General features: G+C 33.2%; 2 protein-coding genes across 10 annotated transcripts; both read right to left on the minus strand.

Moving 5' to 3' along the window:
- Positions 1-6687: 6687 nt before the first annotated feature.
- LOC139784338 (kinetochore-associated protein 1-like) lies at positions 6688-12060 on the minus strand. Of its 9 annotated transcripts, none has more exons than XM_071723511.1 (14): positions 11886-12060; positions 11616-11680; positions 11363-11487; positions 11137-11294; positions 10587-10702; positions 10412-10521; positions 10225-10346; positions 9768-10138; positions 9332-9693; positions 9062-9253; positions 8762-8967; positions 7310-7470; positions 7127-7206; positions 6688-6976 (listed from the first exon to the last, which is right to left on the minus strand). In XM_071723511.1, exons 3-11 carry the CDS (start codon positions 11479-11481, stop codon positions 8811-8813), a joined length of 1707 nt encoding a protein of 568 aa, XP_071579612.1. In that variant the 5' UTR covers positions 11482-11487; positions 11616-11680; positions 11886-12060; the 3' UTR covers positions 6688-6976; positions 7127-7206; positions 7310-7470; positions 8762-8810. The 9 variants fall into 9 exon arrangements, with proteins under 9 accessions (XP_071579612.1, XP_071579609.1, XP_071579611.1 ...); XM_071723508.1 differs by having other exon boundaries at positions 11363-11542; XM_071723510.1 differs by having other exon boundaries at positions 11802-12060.
- Positions 12061-14026: 1966 nt separating this feature from the next.
- On the minus strand, positions 14027-17026 carry LOC139784355 (uncharacterized). The gene is made up of 5 exons (XM_071723529.1): positions 15355-17026; positions 15080-15286; positions 14808-14982; positions 14251-14697; positions 14027-14167 (listed from the first exon to the last, which is right to left on the minus strand). The coding sequence occupies exons 1-5, from the start codon at positions 15565-15567 to the stop codon at positions 14052-14054; spliced, it is 1158 nt and encodes a 385-aa protein (XP_071579630.1). The 5' UTR covers positions 15568-17026; the 3' UTR covers positions 14027-14051.
- Between the last annotated feature and the right edge of the window lie 86 nt (positions 17027-17112).

Consider the following 17112-nt stretch of genomic DNA (forward strand, 5'->3'; position numbering starts at 1 on the left):
GCTACGCGGGAAATTCGATTGCACGTTTATTACTTTACAATATATTTTTAAATGTTCCCCCAAAAATGGAGCTCATGCTCCCATTGATGATAGTTGAGTGATTGACCTACCCGGTTGTACACTTAGCAGTACTCAGTTTATTTAATTTTTTAAATTTTTATACTATGTTGAAATTGAAATTTTAATAATATAAGCATTTTATTCTCTTTTCTAAGCCTTGAACAACATTGAAAATAATTTTCATAACTAAATATAAAAAAATCAATGAGTAAGGAAACATTTTTCATGCTGGGGTCTTTAGACCCCATGTGTCATTTACGAGATTCTTGAGAGGTGTGGCATTTAAGGGTTAAAAAGCAGCGCCAAGTTTTTTACAAGAAAAATTTATTTATTTTATTTTAATTAAATATTTTTATTTTATAATGTTACCTCTTTAATTCTTTGTGATTAAAATGATTAAATGATTCTTTGTAATATTATAATTTTATCAAGGAGAATTAAAACTACTACCACTTGGGTTGATAGAAAGATCCTCAGGAATACAAAGATACATACCACTTGGGTTGAGTTAGGTAACACAATTTTGTTTTATTTTTAAGAGTAGTTGCACTACAATTATTTTTCAAAGCAATATATATATTCTCTTTGTAGTTGGCGTAATTTAAAGAAAGATTTCATATATTTTTTTGAAATATATATATCACTTGGATTGAGTTTGGTAACGCAATTTCGTGATATAATAATAATTTTGTTAAGGTATATATATAATATATATTCTCTCTTTGTAATTGGCGCAGTATTAAAAGATTTCACATATTTTTTTTTTAAATAGATACCACTTGTTATTTAGGTTTTTTTCGAGGTAGATATCACTTGGATTGAATAAAGTAACAATTTTGTAATTTAATAATTTTGTGAGACAATTTTTGTGAGACAATTTTGTGAGACAATTTTGTGAGACAATTTTGTGAGACAATTTTTATCAGACAATTTGTGAGACAATTTTTGTGAGACAATTTTGTGAGATAATTTTTTGAAATATATATCACTTGGATTGAGTTTGGTAACGCAATTTCGTGATATAATAATAATTTTGTTAAGGTATATATATAATTAGATTTTTTTGAGGTATAATATTACCACTGTTTTTTTCTAGGTAACAACATGTTTGGAAATAAAAATACTACTGCTTAGGTTTTTTTCGAGATTTTTCGAAATACAAAGATTCTCAATGTATATTCTCTCTGTAATTGGCGCTGTAATTTAAAAAGAGATATCATTTCTTTTTTGTAATTGTAATAGATCACTTGAAGCGCGACTCATCTTTAATAAGGTGTGTATCACTTGAGTTATAATTTTTTTTAAATAAAAATACTACTGCTTAGGTTTTTTCAAGATTTTTCGAGATACAAAGATTACGTCTACCACTTGTTACTTCGGTTTTTTTTAGGTAAAGATACTACTGCTTAGGTTTTTTCGAGATTTTTCGAGATACAAAGATTAGGTCTACCACTTGTTACTTAGATTTTTTTGAGGTATAATATTACCACTGTTTTTTTTTTCGAGGGTAACAACATATACACTACTATGCGTGTACTTGGCGCCTTTTTTTACCTTTTTTTTAAAAAGGTAATTTTGTACGGATATCACGCCTTTTTGTAGTATTACGCATTTTATAAACAGTATGTACAGGGTGTTATTTCGAGGTATAATACTACCACTTTGTTTTTTTCGAGGTAACAACATAATACATATATACTACTATGCGTGTACTTGGCGCCTTTTTTTTACCTTTTTTGAAAAAGGTAATTTTGTACGGATATCACGCCTTTTTGTAGTATTACGCATCTTAATCTTAACAGAAAAAAATTACACCTTATAAAGAAATGTGTCTGAAGTTGTTAATATATATATAAACATTGTCAGACATTGCTTTTATGTAAATATGCATCTATATTATGTTGCTTGTATAAATTATTTCTTACCAACTTTTTCCAATCATAATAACTACACACCAATGTGACGAACTACTATACAATATTTGAATGTGTTTTTTATCTTGTGATACAGATTGAATCGTATCAGGCAATTGCCGTGTTTCTACCGGTCTATAATCGGAACAATTTTGTAAAAGTCGATGGAAATGATCCACATGTATGTCCATCAGCCATTGGCCCTGGACAATTATATTTCTGTCTGTAGGCATTAAAGTAATGTATTTTTTTGTGTGTACAGACATGTTAGTTGTTAAAAATAAGATGTTTTTCTATGACTGTTAATGCAGCTTTTTTAAAACTATAGCCGTAAACAGCCAAAATTTAGCGCTAATAGCAGCCAATGTTTGCCAGCGCTTGTGGCAGCCGTTATATAGCGCCAAAGAGCAGCCGGATTATATATATATATATATTTTTTTTTTTTCCCAGAAGACCTGTAAAAGAAAATATATATTTACATAATACAATTTAATTTAATAGCCCGTTATTTATAGTCAAATCTTATTTCAAGACCATCTTAAGTAATGTCTTAAAATGCTTTGTGATTGACTTATCTTAAGATTGTACTTAAGACGATCATAAAAATGAGATCCGACTACGAATATCAACCAAATGAATAAAGAATGGGGGTATTAGCATCATGACAGAAGTAAAATATATTAAAGGAATTAGTTGCTGGGTCGGTTAAAATAACTCTAAAATTATGTAGGGAAGACCGGGGCTAAGTCGACATTGAGGCAAACTTGACACTAGACTTTTTGCTAATTTAAATCTATCGTAAAAACTTGCCTTTCCTACTGTAAATGCGTCTTTATGTGCTAGTATTATCAACAGGATTTGATGACATTCTGAGTTATGGTGTAATTTTTAGCGCGACATAAGCATTTTTGATGGTGAAAAGTAATTTTTCTGATCTCTCGAAAATTTCTACTCTTTCATCAAGCTTTAATCTTGCAAACCTATATGTAAGTGATTTTCATGGAAAATTTGATGCTCTATATGAATCCGATAATCGTTTTAGATATTTTCAAAATTTTCATATTTTTGAAGTGACAAAAGTAAAAAACGACGTCCGAGGCAAAGTCAATACCACGCCGTTTCATCGGCTCCCAGTAACAAACGATGCTTGTCATGCAGCCGTATGGCTCATCATGACAAATGTATGCGTACGTCCGATCGTGAGTTTACCTGCATTAATTGTTTTTCAGACATGAGTTTAGATGAAGATAATTGAAAGTTCAACAATTTTTGTTCTCATGATTTCAAATGATTGTTCTAGCTACTTTATTCCGAATTTTTGTACTTTTTAAATACACAATAAACAATGTATTTTTATTTTCAGACAGTAAAAAATAAGTTCCAAATCAAATTGTGTCGATCAGACAAAGTGTTGAGTTTGCCCCGGCGGGGTGTCGAGTTTGCCCCGGCATTTTTCAATTCGAAAATTTGTCTTTGCGTCATTTTTCCTTTCCTGGCGGCAAAACAGAGCGACGTACAGCAAAACTTTCTGAATCAATTTTGTACCTGAAGGAACACTCTTTAAATATATACCATTAAATTTGCCTAAAAATTTTAATTAATATTAAAAATTACCTTTGAAAAAATAGTGTCGAGTTAACCCCGGTCTCCCCTACTTTTAAAATCTTCAAATTTTTTTAAATACTTTAAAGTAGAGAAAATCGAAGGTAGTTTCCGAACGAACGGTAAGGATACAAAATCTAAAACTTTATATTTTCACAAATTATCCCGAGTGTACAAGTAGTGATTGATTCTACTAATAAAACTTTATATTTTTACAGTACAAATTATTCCCAAACGCAAGTACAAATAGTGATTGATTCTGCTCGTAAAAAACCCAGGTAGCACATAATATTAGTTATACGTTTTTTGAACGTATATATAGTTAGTTTCATAACCGTAAAGAACCATTAAGAAACGTTTGAACAAAAATGTGTTTAAAATATGATTTAAATCATGATTTAAGAAACGTATTTTTTACGTTTCTACAGTTAAAAATGTTTATTAAATTTTTTCTTTCAAAATTATAATTTGCTTTATTTATATATAATAGGGTAAATATGCATTTTTAAAAAAGGTAATTTTGTATAGATATCACGCCTTTTTGTAGTATTACGCATTTTATAAACAGTATGTACAGGATGTTATTTCGAGGTATAATACTACCACTTTGTTTTTTTTGAGGTAACAACATAATACATATATACTACTATGCGTGTACTTGGCGCATTTTTTTGAAAAAGGTAATTTTGTACGAATATCACGCTTTTTTGTAGTGTTTTTAAAAACACATAAATTATGGAACATTATAAGACAAAAACCAATTCGCTGTCTGTATTTGAACTGGTACTTTACTCTTGTACGTATGGAGTACTCACGTTCAGCTCGGCGAAAGAGAATAAGCATGGAAATCTCATTGTGCATATTTTAAAAGCATATAAATTGTGGAACATTTTAAGACTAAAACCAATTTGCTATCTGTATTTGAATTGGTACTTTACTCTTGTATGTATAGGGTGCTTACGTTTGGGTCGGCTGAAGGGGATGAGCACAGAAATCTCATTGTGCATATTTTAAAAGCATATAAATTGTGGAACATTTTAAGACTAAAATCAATTCGCTATCTATATTTGAACTGGTACTTTACTCTTGTACGTATAGGGTATTCACGTTCAGGTCGACAAAAGGGAATAAGCACGGAAATCTCATTGTGCATATTTTAAAAGCATATAAATTGTGAAACATTTTAAAACTAAAACCAATTTGCTATTTGTATTTGAATTGATACTTTACTCTTGTATGTATAGGGTGCTTACGTTTGAGTCGGCTGAAGGGGATGAGCACAGAAATCTCATTGTACATATTTTAAAAGCATATAATTGTGGAACATTTTAAGACTAAAATCAATTCGCTATCTATATTTGAACTGGTACTTTACTCTTGTACGTATGGGGTATTCACGTTCAGGTCGACAAAAGGGAATAAGCACGGAAATCTCATTGTGCATATTTTAAAAGCATATAAATTGTGAAACATTTTAAACTAAAACCAATTTGCTATTTGTATTTGAATTGATACTTTACTCTTGTATGTATAGGGTGCTTACGTTTGAGTCGGCTGAAGGGGATGAGCACAGAAATCTCATTGTGCATATTTTAAAAGCATATAAATTATGGAACATTTTAAGACTAAAACCAATTCGCTATCTGTATTTGAACTGGTACTTTACTCTTATATGTATAGGGTGCTTACGTTTAGGTCGGCTGAAGGGGATGAGCACAGAAATTTCATTGTGCATATTTTAAAAGCATATAAATTGTGGAACATTTTAAGACTAAAACCAATTTGCTATCTATATTTGAATTAGTACTTTACTCTTGTATGTATAGGGTGCTTACATTTGGATCGGCTGAAAGGGATGAGCACAGAAATCTCATTATGCATAATTTAAAAGCATATAATATGTGAAACATTTTAAAACTAAAATCAATTCGCTATCTGTATTTAAACTGGTTCTTTACTCTTGTACGTATGGGGTATTCACGTTCAGGTCGGCGAAAGGGAATAAGCACGGAAATCTCATTGTGCATATTTTAAAAGCACATAAATTATGGAACATTTTATGACTGAAACCAATTCGCTATCTGTATTTGAACTGGTACTTTACTTTTATACGTATGGGATACGCACGTTCGAGTTGGCCAAAGGCCAACGTGTTTTTATTTTTCCGCTACGTGTCCTACGAGCGGAGATATTGCGACGCAAAGTCGAAATGCGAAAATTTATATTAAGATATTTCTACTAACGTCGACGTCTCTCAATATATCTCAATATATATATATATATCAGAGAAATGTAACTTTCACTTTTTCGACATTGGCGATACTATAGTATCGCCAGTTTCGATATCGCGCTCGCATTGTTATCGATCGATCTAGTAGGTAAATTAATAAGCGAAGATATTACGACGTAAAGTCCAAACAAATGTAAAAATTTTATTTATTAAGATACTTCTTCGTAAGATACGTCGGTCTCTCAATATATGACACTAGACATTACAGACGCGCGCGCTTCGCGCGCGCCATTTAGCTTTAACATTATGCTATTACTATTACACTATTCCCTAATAGCCAAATGCTAGCAGAATGCCGACAGTATGCCAGCAGATCCGAGCATGACCATCGAGCAGATTCCTGTCCCCTGCGTCCTCATTAAGCTTATTTTCTAGCAGCACGATCTGCTGCCCACAATGTAATCGCAGAAACGCGGCAGAAATCGTGCACAACATGCAGTCACAATGTGATAGTAAAAATGTAGCAAGAATTGGACATGAGCCATATGAGCTAATAACAGCAGAAACACAGCAGAAATGGTGCATGGCCTGCTGTCACAATATGATGGCAAAAATTAATATAGCTAGAAGAGAACATAGCTCACTATAACGTACTGGTTATTTATATATAATTTATTCTCTCCTATTACCATAAATAATATTTCAGTGGAAAGAATTGTTATTAATGACAGTAATTATACTATCAATTCAAAAGTATGCCACATTATAAGAGTGGACTCCACAATACAACTGATACAAGTTGTGCAGTACCGTAATTTATACCGAAGATAATAGACAAGGTAATATGTTTATCGAAATTAATAAATATCTTCTCGTTATATATAAATTTAATTCATATTATATGTATTTAATTCATAAAATTTCTTATACAATATACATATTATTTTACAGTTCAAAGACCAAGAGGCAGAGCCACGGGGATACGGCGGCAAGAAGAAAGATTTATGGCCTTTCTGTACAGACTTTCATCACCATACTATCATTGGGGCATTAGACGAGGCAGAGGCAGAGGCAGACAGTATAGATAGATAAGATTCCATATACCCATTATATTATATACTTCCATTATATTATATATATACTTCCATTATATTATGTACTCTTATATACCCTGAAATAATCATTTCTTTTTGTAAAATAAAAAAACAATAAAAACATGTAATATTGATCAGATTATTGTCTACTCCATCTTTCATGCATGCATGCGTACAACGTCTGCATGTGCAATGTACGCATAAATGAGAAATAATATATTACTAGCCAGATATATCTTGCTGCGGGACGGTCTTTTCTTTCCCTCGACGTATTAGTATGTCGGTGTAAAACATGTTGAAGTCAAGTCTAATTCAAACATAAATAATTTAGAAATTAATTAGTATCTAATTTTATATCAATTGTGTGAGAAAAAAAGGATGCATAAAAATTATATAAATAAAATTCTTACCGACATAACACATTAAGTAATTTCTCATTGTTATTATCACAACCCAAATCACAAATTCGATCTAGAAGTCGTGTCAATACTTTAGTAAATCTTTCGTCTAATGATACGATTGTTTCTTCGAAACTTCCTGTTCCATCTTTCGCCGTAGAACTGTTCTCAATCTATGAAAAAATACAGTCAATTAATATATTATAAGCGTGTACATGTATGTTACATAAATTAAAATTAAAAAGCATTTTTTTCAAGTAACAGAAATGTGATACATAATGAAGTCTTATTTAAATTATGATATATAATAATGCAGCGATAAACTATTATCAGCATGCCTTTTATGATTAACTATACAAGTATAATGATTTTCTTCTTTTGAAACTAAATATAAATAATGATATGTAATATTATAATTCTAGAGGATAATTTATACTTTTATAATAACACTTAAATATATTTTTTAGATATGTAAATTTTTAACTTATGATTAGGTATTTGTTATTATTTGACCAAGTAATAAAATAGCAAATGTTTAATGTTGCATTGTACAAAACGCATGTTGTAAAAATACATAAAAAATAGCTTGCTAATAATACGTATTTTCAAAATCATATTTAAAAATATATATAAATAAAAATTGCAATTTTTACAATACATATGGATATCTTCTATGAATACACCGTAAATACATATTACAAGAAAAATTTATTTATTTTATTTTAATTAAATATTTTTATTTTATAATGTTACCTCTTTAATTCTTTGTGATTAAAATGATTAAATAATTCTTTGTAATATTATAATTTTATCAAGGAGAATTAAAACTACTACCACTTGGGTTGATAGAAAGATCCTCAGGAATACAAAGATACATACCACTTGGGTTGAGTTAGGTAACACAATTTTGTTTTATTTTTTAAGAGTAGTTGCACTACAATTATTTTTCAAAGCAATATATATATTCTCTTTGTAGTTGGCGTAATTTAAAGAACATGGGTACAATGTATAATCAACGGACATCATGTATGTCATCAGGTGCGTTCAGCAGAAAACAATGTCAAGTTAATATTTATCTCCTCTCTTTCAAAAGACTAACCACGAACTACAAACTTCATATTATAACATTATTACAATTTATTTGTATTTTTAATTCGAGTCAAATGTGCGCCTGCATCTATCGCACGTCATTTTACTGCTTACCACAGACAATTGGTATTATAAACGTGCCATAAAAAAATGACTACTGGTCAATATATTTCGACACATAAAATATTATGATATTGTAAGATTATAATTTATAATATAATACATAGACGCTAGTCATATAAACATCAAACCATTTCATTACTTGATACGAAAAAAATGCCACTTTGATCTGCCAATTCAATCAGCCCAATTAATTGCTACGTTTTCTTCTTGGCACTAATCAACATATTTCTCTTTTGACTATTTCTCATTTACCTCACAGATTTACATTTCGCTCACTTCATAATTATCAATATCCTAAAATTTAGAAGCAAAGTCCTTTTAACTGTATCTTAACATCACGGATTGATATTCTCAAGTTTTGAATATCTCGTTTACAACATGTGTCAAATGTATCAACGCTGTAACATAATTCTAAAGATTCCAATTTGCCGGTGTACTGTAACGATTTCATATACTTTCTGAAATATTGAAGTGAGATCAACGTTTTAATATGCAAGAAAAATTTATATTCTGCCGATAAAATAAACAATAATTTATTATAATTATTTATACCTAAAGGTACATATATCTTGCTTGGTCAATTCCTCTAACGTTGTAGTATCAACGACAGTCTGCAATATTCGAAATACTCGATATCGTACGTTACAACTATATTCAGTCTCGCCATGACGATTGCCGAAACCTATGTTTATAAGAAATTGTGCAAACAAATCCATATCTCCATATTCCAGCATATAACATATCCTACAATTAAGTATATTTCACAATCAATTGTTGATTTAGAAATTGAATATAAAAAAAATGGTGTACCAACAATATTACCTAAGTAAATTATCTTCATAGTTGGTATTCTGATCAGACTCTTTCGTCGCTAGAAACGTCTCTGTAAAGCTTTGAGACAATTCGGTATACCTGGCATTAGATTGTAGCCATTCTTCCAATAAATCCATACGCAATTTTATCGTATTCAACGAGAACAGTTTACCCAGCTCGTTAACAGCAGCGTTAATATCGGGTCTGTAGTTGGTTGCAGTTCGATATCGTAATGGTATGCTTTCTTCGTTATACAATTCATACACCAGCTTGCACGGATTTTCAATTAGAGCAAGATACTCATCTTTCTCCAATCCGTACGTACGTAGAATATGCTCGGACGTAAATCTCAAATATTTGGATTTAATTTTCTGAAAGTAAAAGCCATAGAAGTCAATATATTTTTTACAACATAGACACGTACTTTACACAGAGATTACCGTACTTCTAACATTCCTTCTTCGAATTTAGTGGAATTCTGTGCCGCCAGCTGAGCATACTCGTAACATTCTTTCGCGGCAGCAACGCGATCAGCACCCGGAGGTGTATGATTTACGACATAGTACAATGCTGCAGTACCATAATAGAATCCATCTGAATCTGTCATCCGTTGTATACATTTCTTGATATCTTTGAGCAACGTGGTATTTTTCGGATAAAGCGACCATGCAGTATTTTTCGATGCAGTAGAATTATTTCCCCATACTTGTGTCACTTCACCTTTAATAGCTAATGTGCATATGAGATGTGCCTCCAAATTAAGTACGGGTGCGATGTCAAGCCACTTGCCGTATGTTCTTAAATTCAACTCAGGTGCTAGTAACGAGAATTAATAAAATGTGAAATTAAGTTAAGTAATCATCCAAGTGCTGGCCATAAATTTATTTCTGAAATATATTTACTAATGATTTTCCAAATATCGACTTTAAGCAAGAACGGAAGTCTCCATTGGGCTATCGGCGGCAACGTACTATGTCCAGGATTAAGCTGTATCCACTCATCGTGTTCCATTGGTGTAGGAAGCCTGTCATGATTGATAGTATGATTATTAAATTCAAAATTAATATATGCGAAATTATTATAATTTACCCGCTCCGAGTGTAATTTTGCAAGAAGCAAAGATAATTTCTCTTTTCCATATTTTTGTCTCCTATGAGATCCATTAGTATAATAAACACTTCATAGTGGTAAAATGTAATCTGGAAATTTAAATGTAAAATTCACATTATAAGAAACTATACTATCCAACATTTTTATAGCTTACGTGTTCCCATAACGTAGAGATACATCGCTTCAACATGGATTTATCTTCCATTTGCGCAACAACTCCATTACATTTCTTTCTTAATTCATCGATTTCATCTTTACAGATAAGTAACTCTATAATATATTACTCGATTATTAAATTGGTGTTCAATATCATACGAAAATGATCTACGTATAAAAATATGTAAATATCCAAATATTAAATTAATTGTCACAAATACATATTATTTTCTTATATCATTTGCCTTTATTCACGCTTGTATTCGAAACGGTTATCGTTGGATTCCACGTTTTTAGTAATATTTGTAAATAATTCAAAAGGCAATCATTGAAATTAAATCCGAAGCTACAACAATAATCTTTTAATAAAGGAATCACGTTCTCTTTATTAGGTACTGTTTATGATCTGCTGTAAAATTTTTCTTTTGCTCGAAGCACTATTTGTTAAAACTTCTGTAAATGTATTAAAAATATATACATTGACACATATGTATAACAAGATTTGCGTTTAATATAAAAATAGACTCAATGATAATGCATGAGCGTACCTTTAGAAGTTATTGAATAACGTGACAGTCGTTGTGCCCAAATATGCAATAGCTTGTAACTCTCAAACGTTTGTGTCAATGATCGATTTTGCCCCAAGCGCGAATATTCATATCCCAAAGTTGAGATTGTACAATGCTGAATATGATCGGTCTGAAATCTACAAATATAAATCTTTACACATTATTATCGAAAATTAATTATCGAAAAATAGATTTATTTTCTTACGATGTAGAAACGGTGGAAAGCCAACTGCACGCCTCTTGTTCTGATAACATAAAGAGAACCGATAGCCCTAATTGCAAATCGAATGATCGTCCGGTGCATAACTTTCTCAATAAATTCATCAAAAGCTGTGATAATATAAATTTCATTTCCGTTAATATCTCTTCGTTTCTTTCAGACGTGCTAAGATACATGAAATAAAACGTTTTGAAAATTTGCAGTAAAGTATAATAATTAAAATCTAAGATAAACTCACCCAAGATATAATTATATTCCTCAATGATGAAGAAAAAACAGTCTCTGATTAGCGACGATCGTTTCCTCCATGCGAGTAAATAAGAAAGATCCATGTTATGCACAACAATCTAGGTTAACCTGTGTAAACACTCGCGTAAACGTAGTTATATATAGGATAGGATAATTATATTATTAAAACAATTACCTTGAATTAATCGTCGCGTCGCGTAAAGAGTCATCATCACGTATATCATACGTTTACGCGAGCGTTACTTTTGTAGTAACTTACGAATAATTCCTTCGCGTAAACGGGAGATAACTTACGATAATTTACTCCGCGTAAACGAGTAAATTATCGTAAGTTACTATCACATCACGGTCGGTCTCGCTCCGACGACACTACCGTTCTCTCAACGATATAGGTTAAGTGAACTGACTGTGACGTGACAGCGCACTGAACGCACTATCTGCACTGCGCGCAGTACAGCACACACGTATGAACGCACTATGGCTGCGTTCGGGGAGCGCGCTATTAGCGCTATTGCATCATTCTATCTTTATCGCTCATCAAGTGTAGAACAAGGATAGAATAAGCAAATAACGCTAATAGCGCGCTCCCCGAACGCAGCCTATTGGCTGCGTTCGGGGAGCGCGCTATTAGCGCTATTTGCTTATTCTATCCTTGTTCTACACTTGATGAGCGATAAAGATAGAATGATGCAATAGCGCTAATAGCGTGCTCCCCGAACGCAGCCTATATCTGCACTGCGCGAAAGCGCCGCCAGTGTCGAAAAAGTGAAAGGGACATTTTCTCTGATCACGTGATATATATGAACTGACTGACAGCGCGCTAAACGCACTATCTACACTCGCGCAGTACACACACGTATACATATGTGCTGGCGATACTAGCACCGCCCTGGTGTCGAAAAAGTGAAAAGGACGCGACTCCAGCCAATGAAATGATGGCATGGCATGAGAGACGGTCGACGTAGAAGTAAAAGAAGTAGTATCTTAAAAATAAATTTTCACATTTGGACTTTGCGTCGCAATATTTCCGCTCGTAGGGCACGTAGCGGAATATTATAAGAGAAACCCCCCCCAAATCGACCCAAGCTATCGATCAAGCCTACTTAAAACTTGATCCGTTCACTCGTTATATGAGATCTCAACATCTCGAGTACTCGCAACTCGTCGCGTCGCGTAAAAGAGTCACGGTCGGTCTCGCTCCGCGTGTACTTGGCGCGAGACACTACCGTGTCTCTTGATCAGAGAACAAAGTTTATTGTAAATAATCGCGTAATCAATGAACAGAAGAAGAATGCCATTATGAAAGTCAGACATTGATTGTATAATTAATAAGCAAAAGAAAGAGGAGAATGTCAAACTCAGATATTAGATAAATGGTTCCGATTGTAAATGAACGCAGTTAGATAACGTAGCATGAAAGATTTTAGTCTCGAGCTTGGATAAGATACAGTAAACGGAACAGATTAAATAATACGTTAATTCACAGCAAACGCGCGGAATGCGTCGTATCAAGCAAATTAAACTTACAACTAACATAGTATATCGGCAAAACGACACAGCCGAATATGAAATGACCGGAATAGACGCGAAATAATAGTATCAGTAACACGAAGTATCGCGAAGGTGTCGTGGGCCACGCTCGGAGCGCGTGAACGCCACGTCCCAAAACCGCACAGGAATTCTGTCGCCAAATAATCTTAATCTAACGCAAGTAATAATCTTAATCTAACGCGGGGAATAATCTTAAACTAACGCAGAGAATGAGCGTGACGCGAGTAACGTCCCAACGCAAGAGGGAACACTGAGAAAAAATGTTGTTAATTTGACTAAACTCGTTTAGTTGGTGTGATTTGTTTAATGTAAATATTAATATATTTAAATCAAATATACGTGAGTAATATCAAGAAATATTTTATTTTATTTTATATAATATTTGTTGAATTAACAAATGTTAGCTTGACAGCCCGTGACCGCTGCATTTAGTTGAATCAAATAATATTTCTTTGAATCAACGATTTTTTTTCTCAGTGAACGAACGCAAGGTGTGATATCGCCGAGGCACAGTGGTCTATTTCCCGAAAAAGGTGAACTTTATTCACAGTAACCATTAGACATATGAAATCGAGTGTTTCTTAAGTTTTCAAACATGGCAAATCCATTTTTAAGGTTTTTTTGGCTCCATACCCTAACCAAAATGTGCCACAGGGGGTCAGAACGTTGAAAATTATGAATTAGCTCATTTCAACTTCAATTACATAAACAAATGGGTTTTTCGAGTCGCTGAATCCAATTTTGAGGTTGTTATGGCGCTAACCCTGTACCAAAAAGTGCCACAGGGGTCATGACTTAAAAAACTATATGTTATTAGCAAGTATGTCAATTACAATTATATTGAAAATCTGGTTTTTATGGTACATTTATTTATTTATTTGACATTTCTTTCATCATTATCATTATCTTCTTCTTCTTGCTCCTCCTCCTCTTCCTCCTCTTCGTAATCGCAATCGTCATCATCATCTTCTCCTTCTTGTTGAGCCCGATCTGTAATATAATAATGAGTTTATTATTGTCCTTGTAATCGTAAGTGCGAGGTCAAATATACATAGATGTACAGTAACAACTACCTTCAGCCTGATTTTCTTCTATGAGTAATAGATTGTTTATCTCTGGATCTATTTGTGACTTATTTTCTTTTGGCAAGTTTTTATAAGATATTGTGCTTAAAAGCGGATCGGAACTCAGAAGGAGTCTATTAAATAGGTCCGCATTTGTATTTTCTCGGGAGCTCTTCCTTGTAAAATACTCCCGAAAAAATTTAAATTCTTTATTTTTCGATTCGGCTGCCTCTTCACTCAGCTGTCCAATCGGCACCATAAAGTTTTGAATAACAGCAGGTCCGTGAATCAAAATCTTGTGGACGGATGCAGGCATGTAGTACCAATTGTATAACTTTACGTACGTTTCTGCAGTATCCAGGCAATATACTTCGAAAGTTTTTACGTTTATTGGCAATCCAGCACTCATGGCTTTAAGAATAACGCCGAAACGCCTAATCAGATTTTCATCGATACCTAAAAATATAATGTACAAAATAATAAACTGAGTTATTATGTTCCAACCATATTACAGATTATGAGATCATATTTAAAATAATTAACTGTACTTTAGTTATGATATTTACCAGATATTTCGGCAGACAATTTAGGATTTTTAAAAAAACGTCTGGCGGTATTTCCATCGTTGCTGGTGCCGAAGCCTGGCTTTGGTATGTCGACGAGGAGCCCCATCTTCTCTCGGAATGCGTCCTGCAATTTTTTCTTTCTTTCATTCACTAAAGGCTTTATTGTTTTTGATACCTGCAAAAATAATCATAAATATAGCTTTAGAATGCACTGCACAACTAGTATGTTGCTACCAACTACAATAAATTATTGTACCAACCACTCGACTTACCTTCCAAGTTTTTACATCAAGGCGGTACGCAATATGAAGCAGGCATTCGAAAAATCTAATATGTGCATGTAGTACCGATAAACCAAATCGGAATTTTGCGGTGTTAACAGATCGACTCCGAAGAGACAGAATAAAATTCATCTCTTTAGGCGTGGCACCACATATGTAGCAACACATTGCGGATGAATTACTTAAAGCATTGCATACCTAAAATACACAATTATGTTAATAAGTCAGTGTTTTATCTTCGTAATCTATATATTTATCTACCATACCTTTCCATCTACCATGGTTAAATGCATAGAAAAATTGATTTGACCGATTTTTGATTCATATGGCTTCAACTGGTCAATTTGTTGATTGAGGTACGCTTCTTCCGCCTTCGAAACTTCATCTGTTTCGTGCAACCACTGTACTCTTATCGGCCTACAAAATCGGGTTGAAGAAGGTCTAGGATTTTTCCATATAGCAGTGTTCGAGCTATCCATCAGCTGTATCGGTACAATGGAAGTGATAAAAACGCTCTCAAAAGAAATATTCTTCGATGTCCGCTGCTTGTATTGCGAGTGCCCACTACTCCCATCGAATCCTAATTTGCAGGTCAACGTGAGGCCTTCTTTAACTTCTGATAATGGTGGCAAACTGTCAACGATACTTTCACAGGTTTTGTCTACCAAATCCTGCAATGGTACCTGTTGAAAATGTTAAATATAAGTCTTAAATTTGTAATCAAGTGTAGGTAAAAAATATACGTTCGTACTTCAAAATCAAACATACTTCGCATTTGCTCTCCGTAATAGATACATTCGTGGGATATAAAGAATTTTTTGCAGCCAGAATACTATTGTAACTCGGGTATAAGTCATGGCCATGTTCCCGCGCAGTACGCCGCAAAGTCAAATACTGTTTTTTTGTTAAGTTTTCACTTATTATTAACGAAATTGCCCTCTGGGGTGACATGGCAGTACATGGCTTCGATGCCGATGACTTCTTCCATTTTTCCAGTATCTGTTTCCCTTTGCTTCGGGTTGGTGTTGTCGCTTCAGTTAACAATTGGGCAGACGCATAGTGTCCTTCTTCTCTCAATTTCATCGTTGTTGAAAATACCAACATATCAGTTGAGGTCGCATCTCTCAGAGCTTTCGATTTCCGTCTTTTCACCGGTGTAGTACATAAGTCAAAGCTTACTTCAGGACGACCGTTTTTTTCTAGAAGATTGCAATTATTGTAGTAAATAGCAGTTGATCTTTTTATGTACGAATATCCGTTTTTTTACGAATAGAAAAGAATGTACATCCAGCCATAATTAAAGTTATCTGGTATAAACAACTTACTTATATTATCAGCTTCTAAAGTTGACGAACCAGGCAAACAACGAAGAACAATATCGGGAAACTCCAATTCTACATGCAACCATTTTGCTAACTTCTTTTCAAACACATCTCGCCTACGATTAACTTCTTTCCACTTTTTGAAGTAAGGCGAGAAGAAATTCTCTCTTACATATGTAACCAATGCAGCTCCAGCTTTCTTATCACCATTTGTATTGAATAATGTATGTAAATAGTCCAATACACAATTTTTTTTCACAGTTTCTATACCATCACTTTTTTCATATTTCACATTCATCATTAGATTATGCAGCATTTGCCGCGTCACTTTATAATTGGCCATGTTATAGATATTAACCCTCCGTTAATATCTATAACCTGACAATATAGGGCGTCCGAGATAAAACAATATCTGCGCGCAACTTGAGAACCGACAATCGCGCCTGTCTGGCGCCCCACAAGTGACAAACGTGTAGTTTTGTCTGTTACTCATTGCCGAAAAAGAAAGATAGAGCAATGTTTGTGTCGACTTGTGTCACTTGTTTGGAAAACGCACCATATCAACAAATGCCGAGCAAGTCAAATCTCGTACGGACATCAAAGACCCACGCTTACTATTGACGTATACCTTTTTTTAAGTAAAATTTGGCTAATTATTTACGATAAATGTTGTTTTTGGTAAAAAAAAACAACGTCTCTTTA

The sequence above is a fragment of the Temnothorax nylanderi genome, unplaced genomic scaffold (assembly GCF_030848795.1).
Source record: "Temnothorax nylanderi isolate EJ_2023f unplaced genomic scaffold, tnyl_v1.0 TNYL_tig0614_pilon, whole genome shotgun sequence".
NCBI classification, from domain to species: domain Eukaryota; kingdom Metazoa; phylum Arthropoda; class Insecta; order Hymenoptera; family Formicidae; genus Temnothorax; species Temnothorax nylanderi.

What these genes read in the sequence shown, in the direction of transcription:
- LOC139784355 (XM_071723529.1), bottom strand. Translation starts at nt 15,567, where the DNA reads ATGGATAGCTCGAACACTGCTATATGGAAAAATCCTAGACCTTCTTCA. An exon ending in TTGATGTAAAAACTTGGAAG is followed by an intron (nt 14,983 to 15,079) that starts GTAAGTCGAGTG and finishes TTATTTTTGCAG; the next exon opens with GTATCAAAAACAATAAAGCC. An exon ending in AGAAGAAAATCAGGCTGAAG is followed by an intron (nt 14,168 to 14,250) that starts GTAGTTGTTACT and finishes ATTATATTACAG; the next exon opens with ATCGGGCTCAACAAGAAGGA.
- LOC139784338 (XM_071723508.1), bottom strand. Translation starts at nt 11,508, where the DNA reads ATGAAATTTATATTATCACAGCTTTTGATGAATTTATTGAGAAAGTTA. An exon ending in TATGAAGATAATTTACTTAG is followed by an intron (nt 9,254 to 9,331) that starts GTAATATTGTTG and finishes ACTTAATTGTAG; the next exon opens with GATATGTTATATGCTGGAAT. An exon ending in CAAGATATATGTACCTTTAG is followed by an intron (nt 8,968 to 9,061) that starts GTATAAATAATT and finishes TCAATATTTCAG; the next exon opens with AAAGTATATGAAATCGTTAC.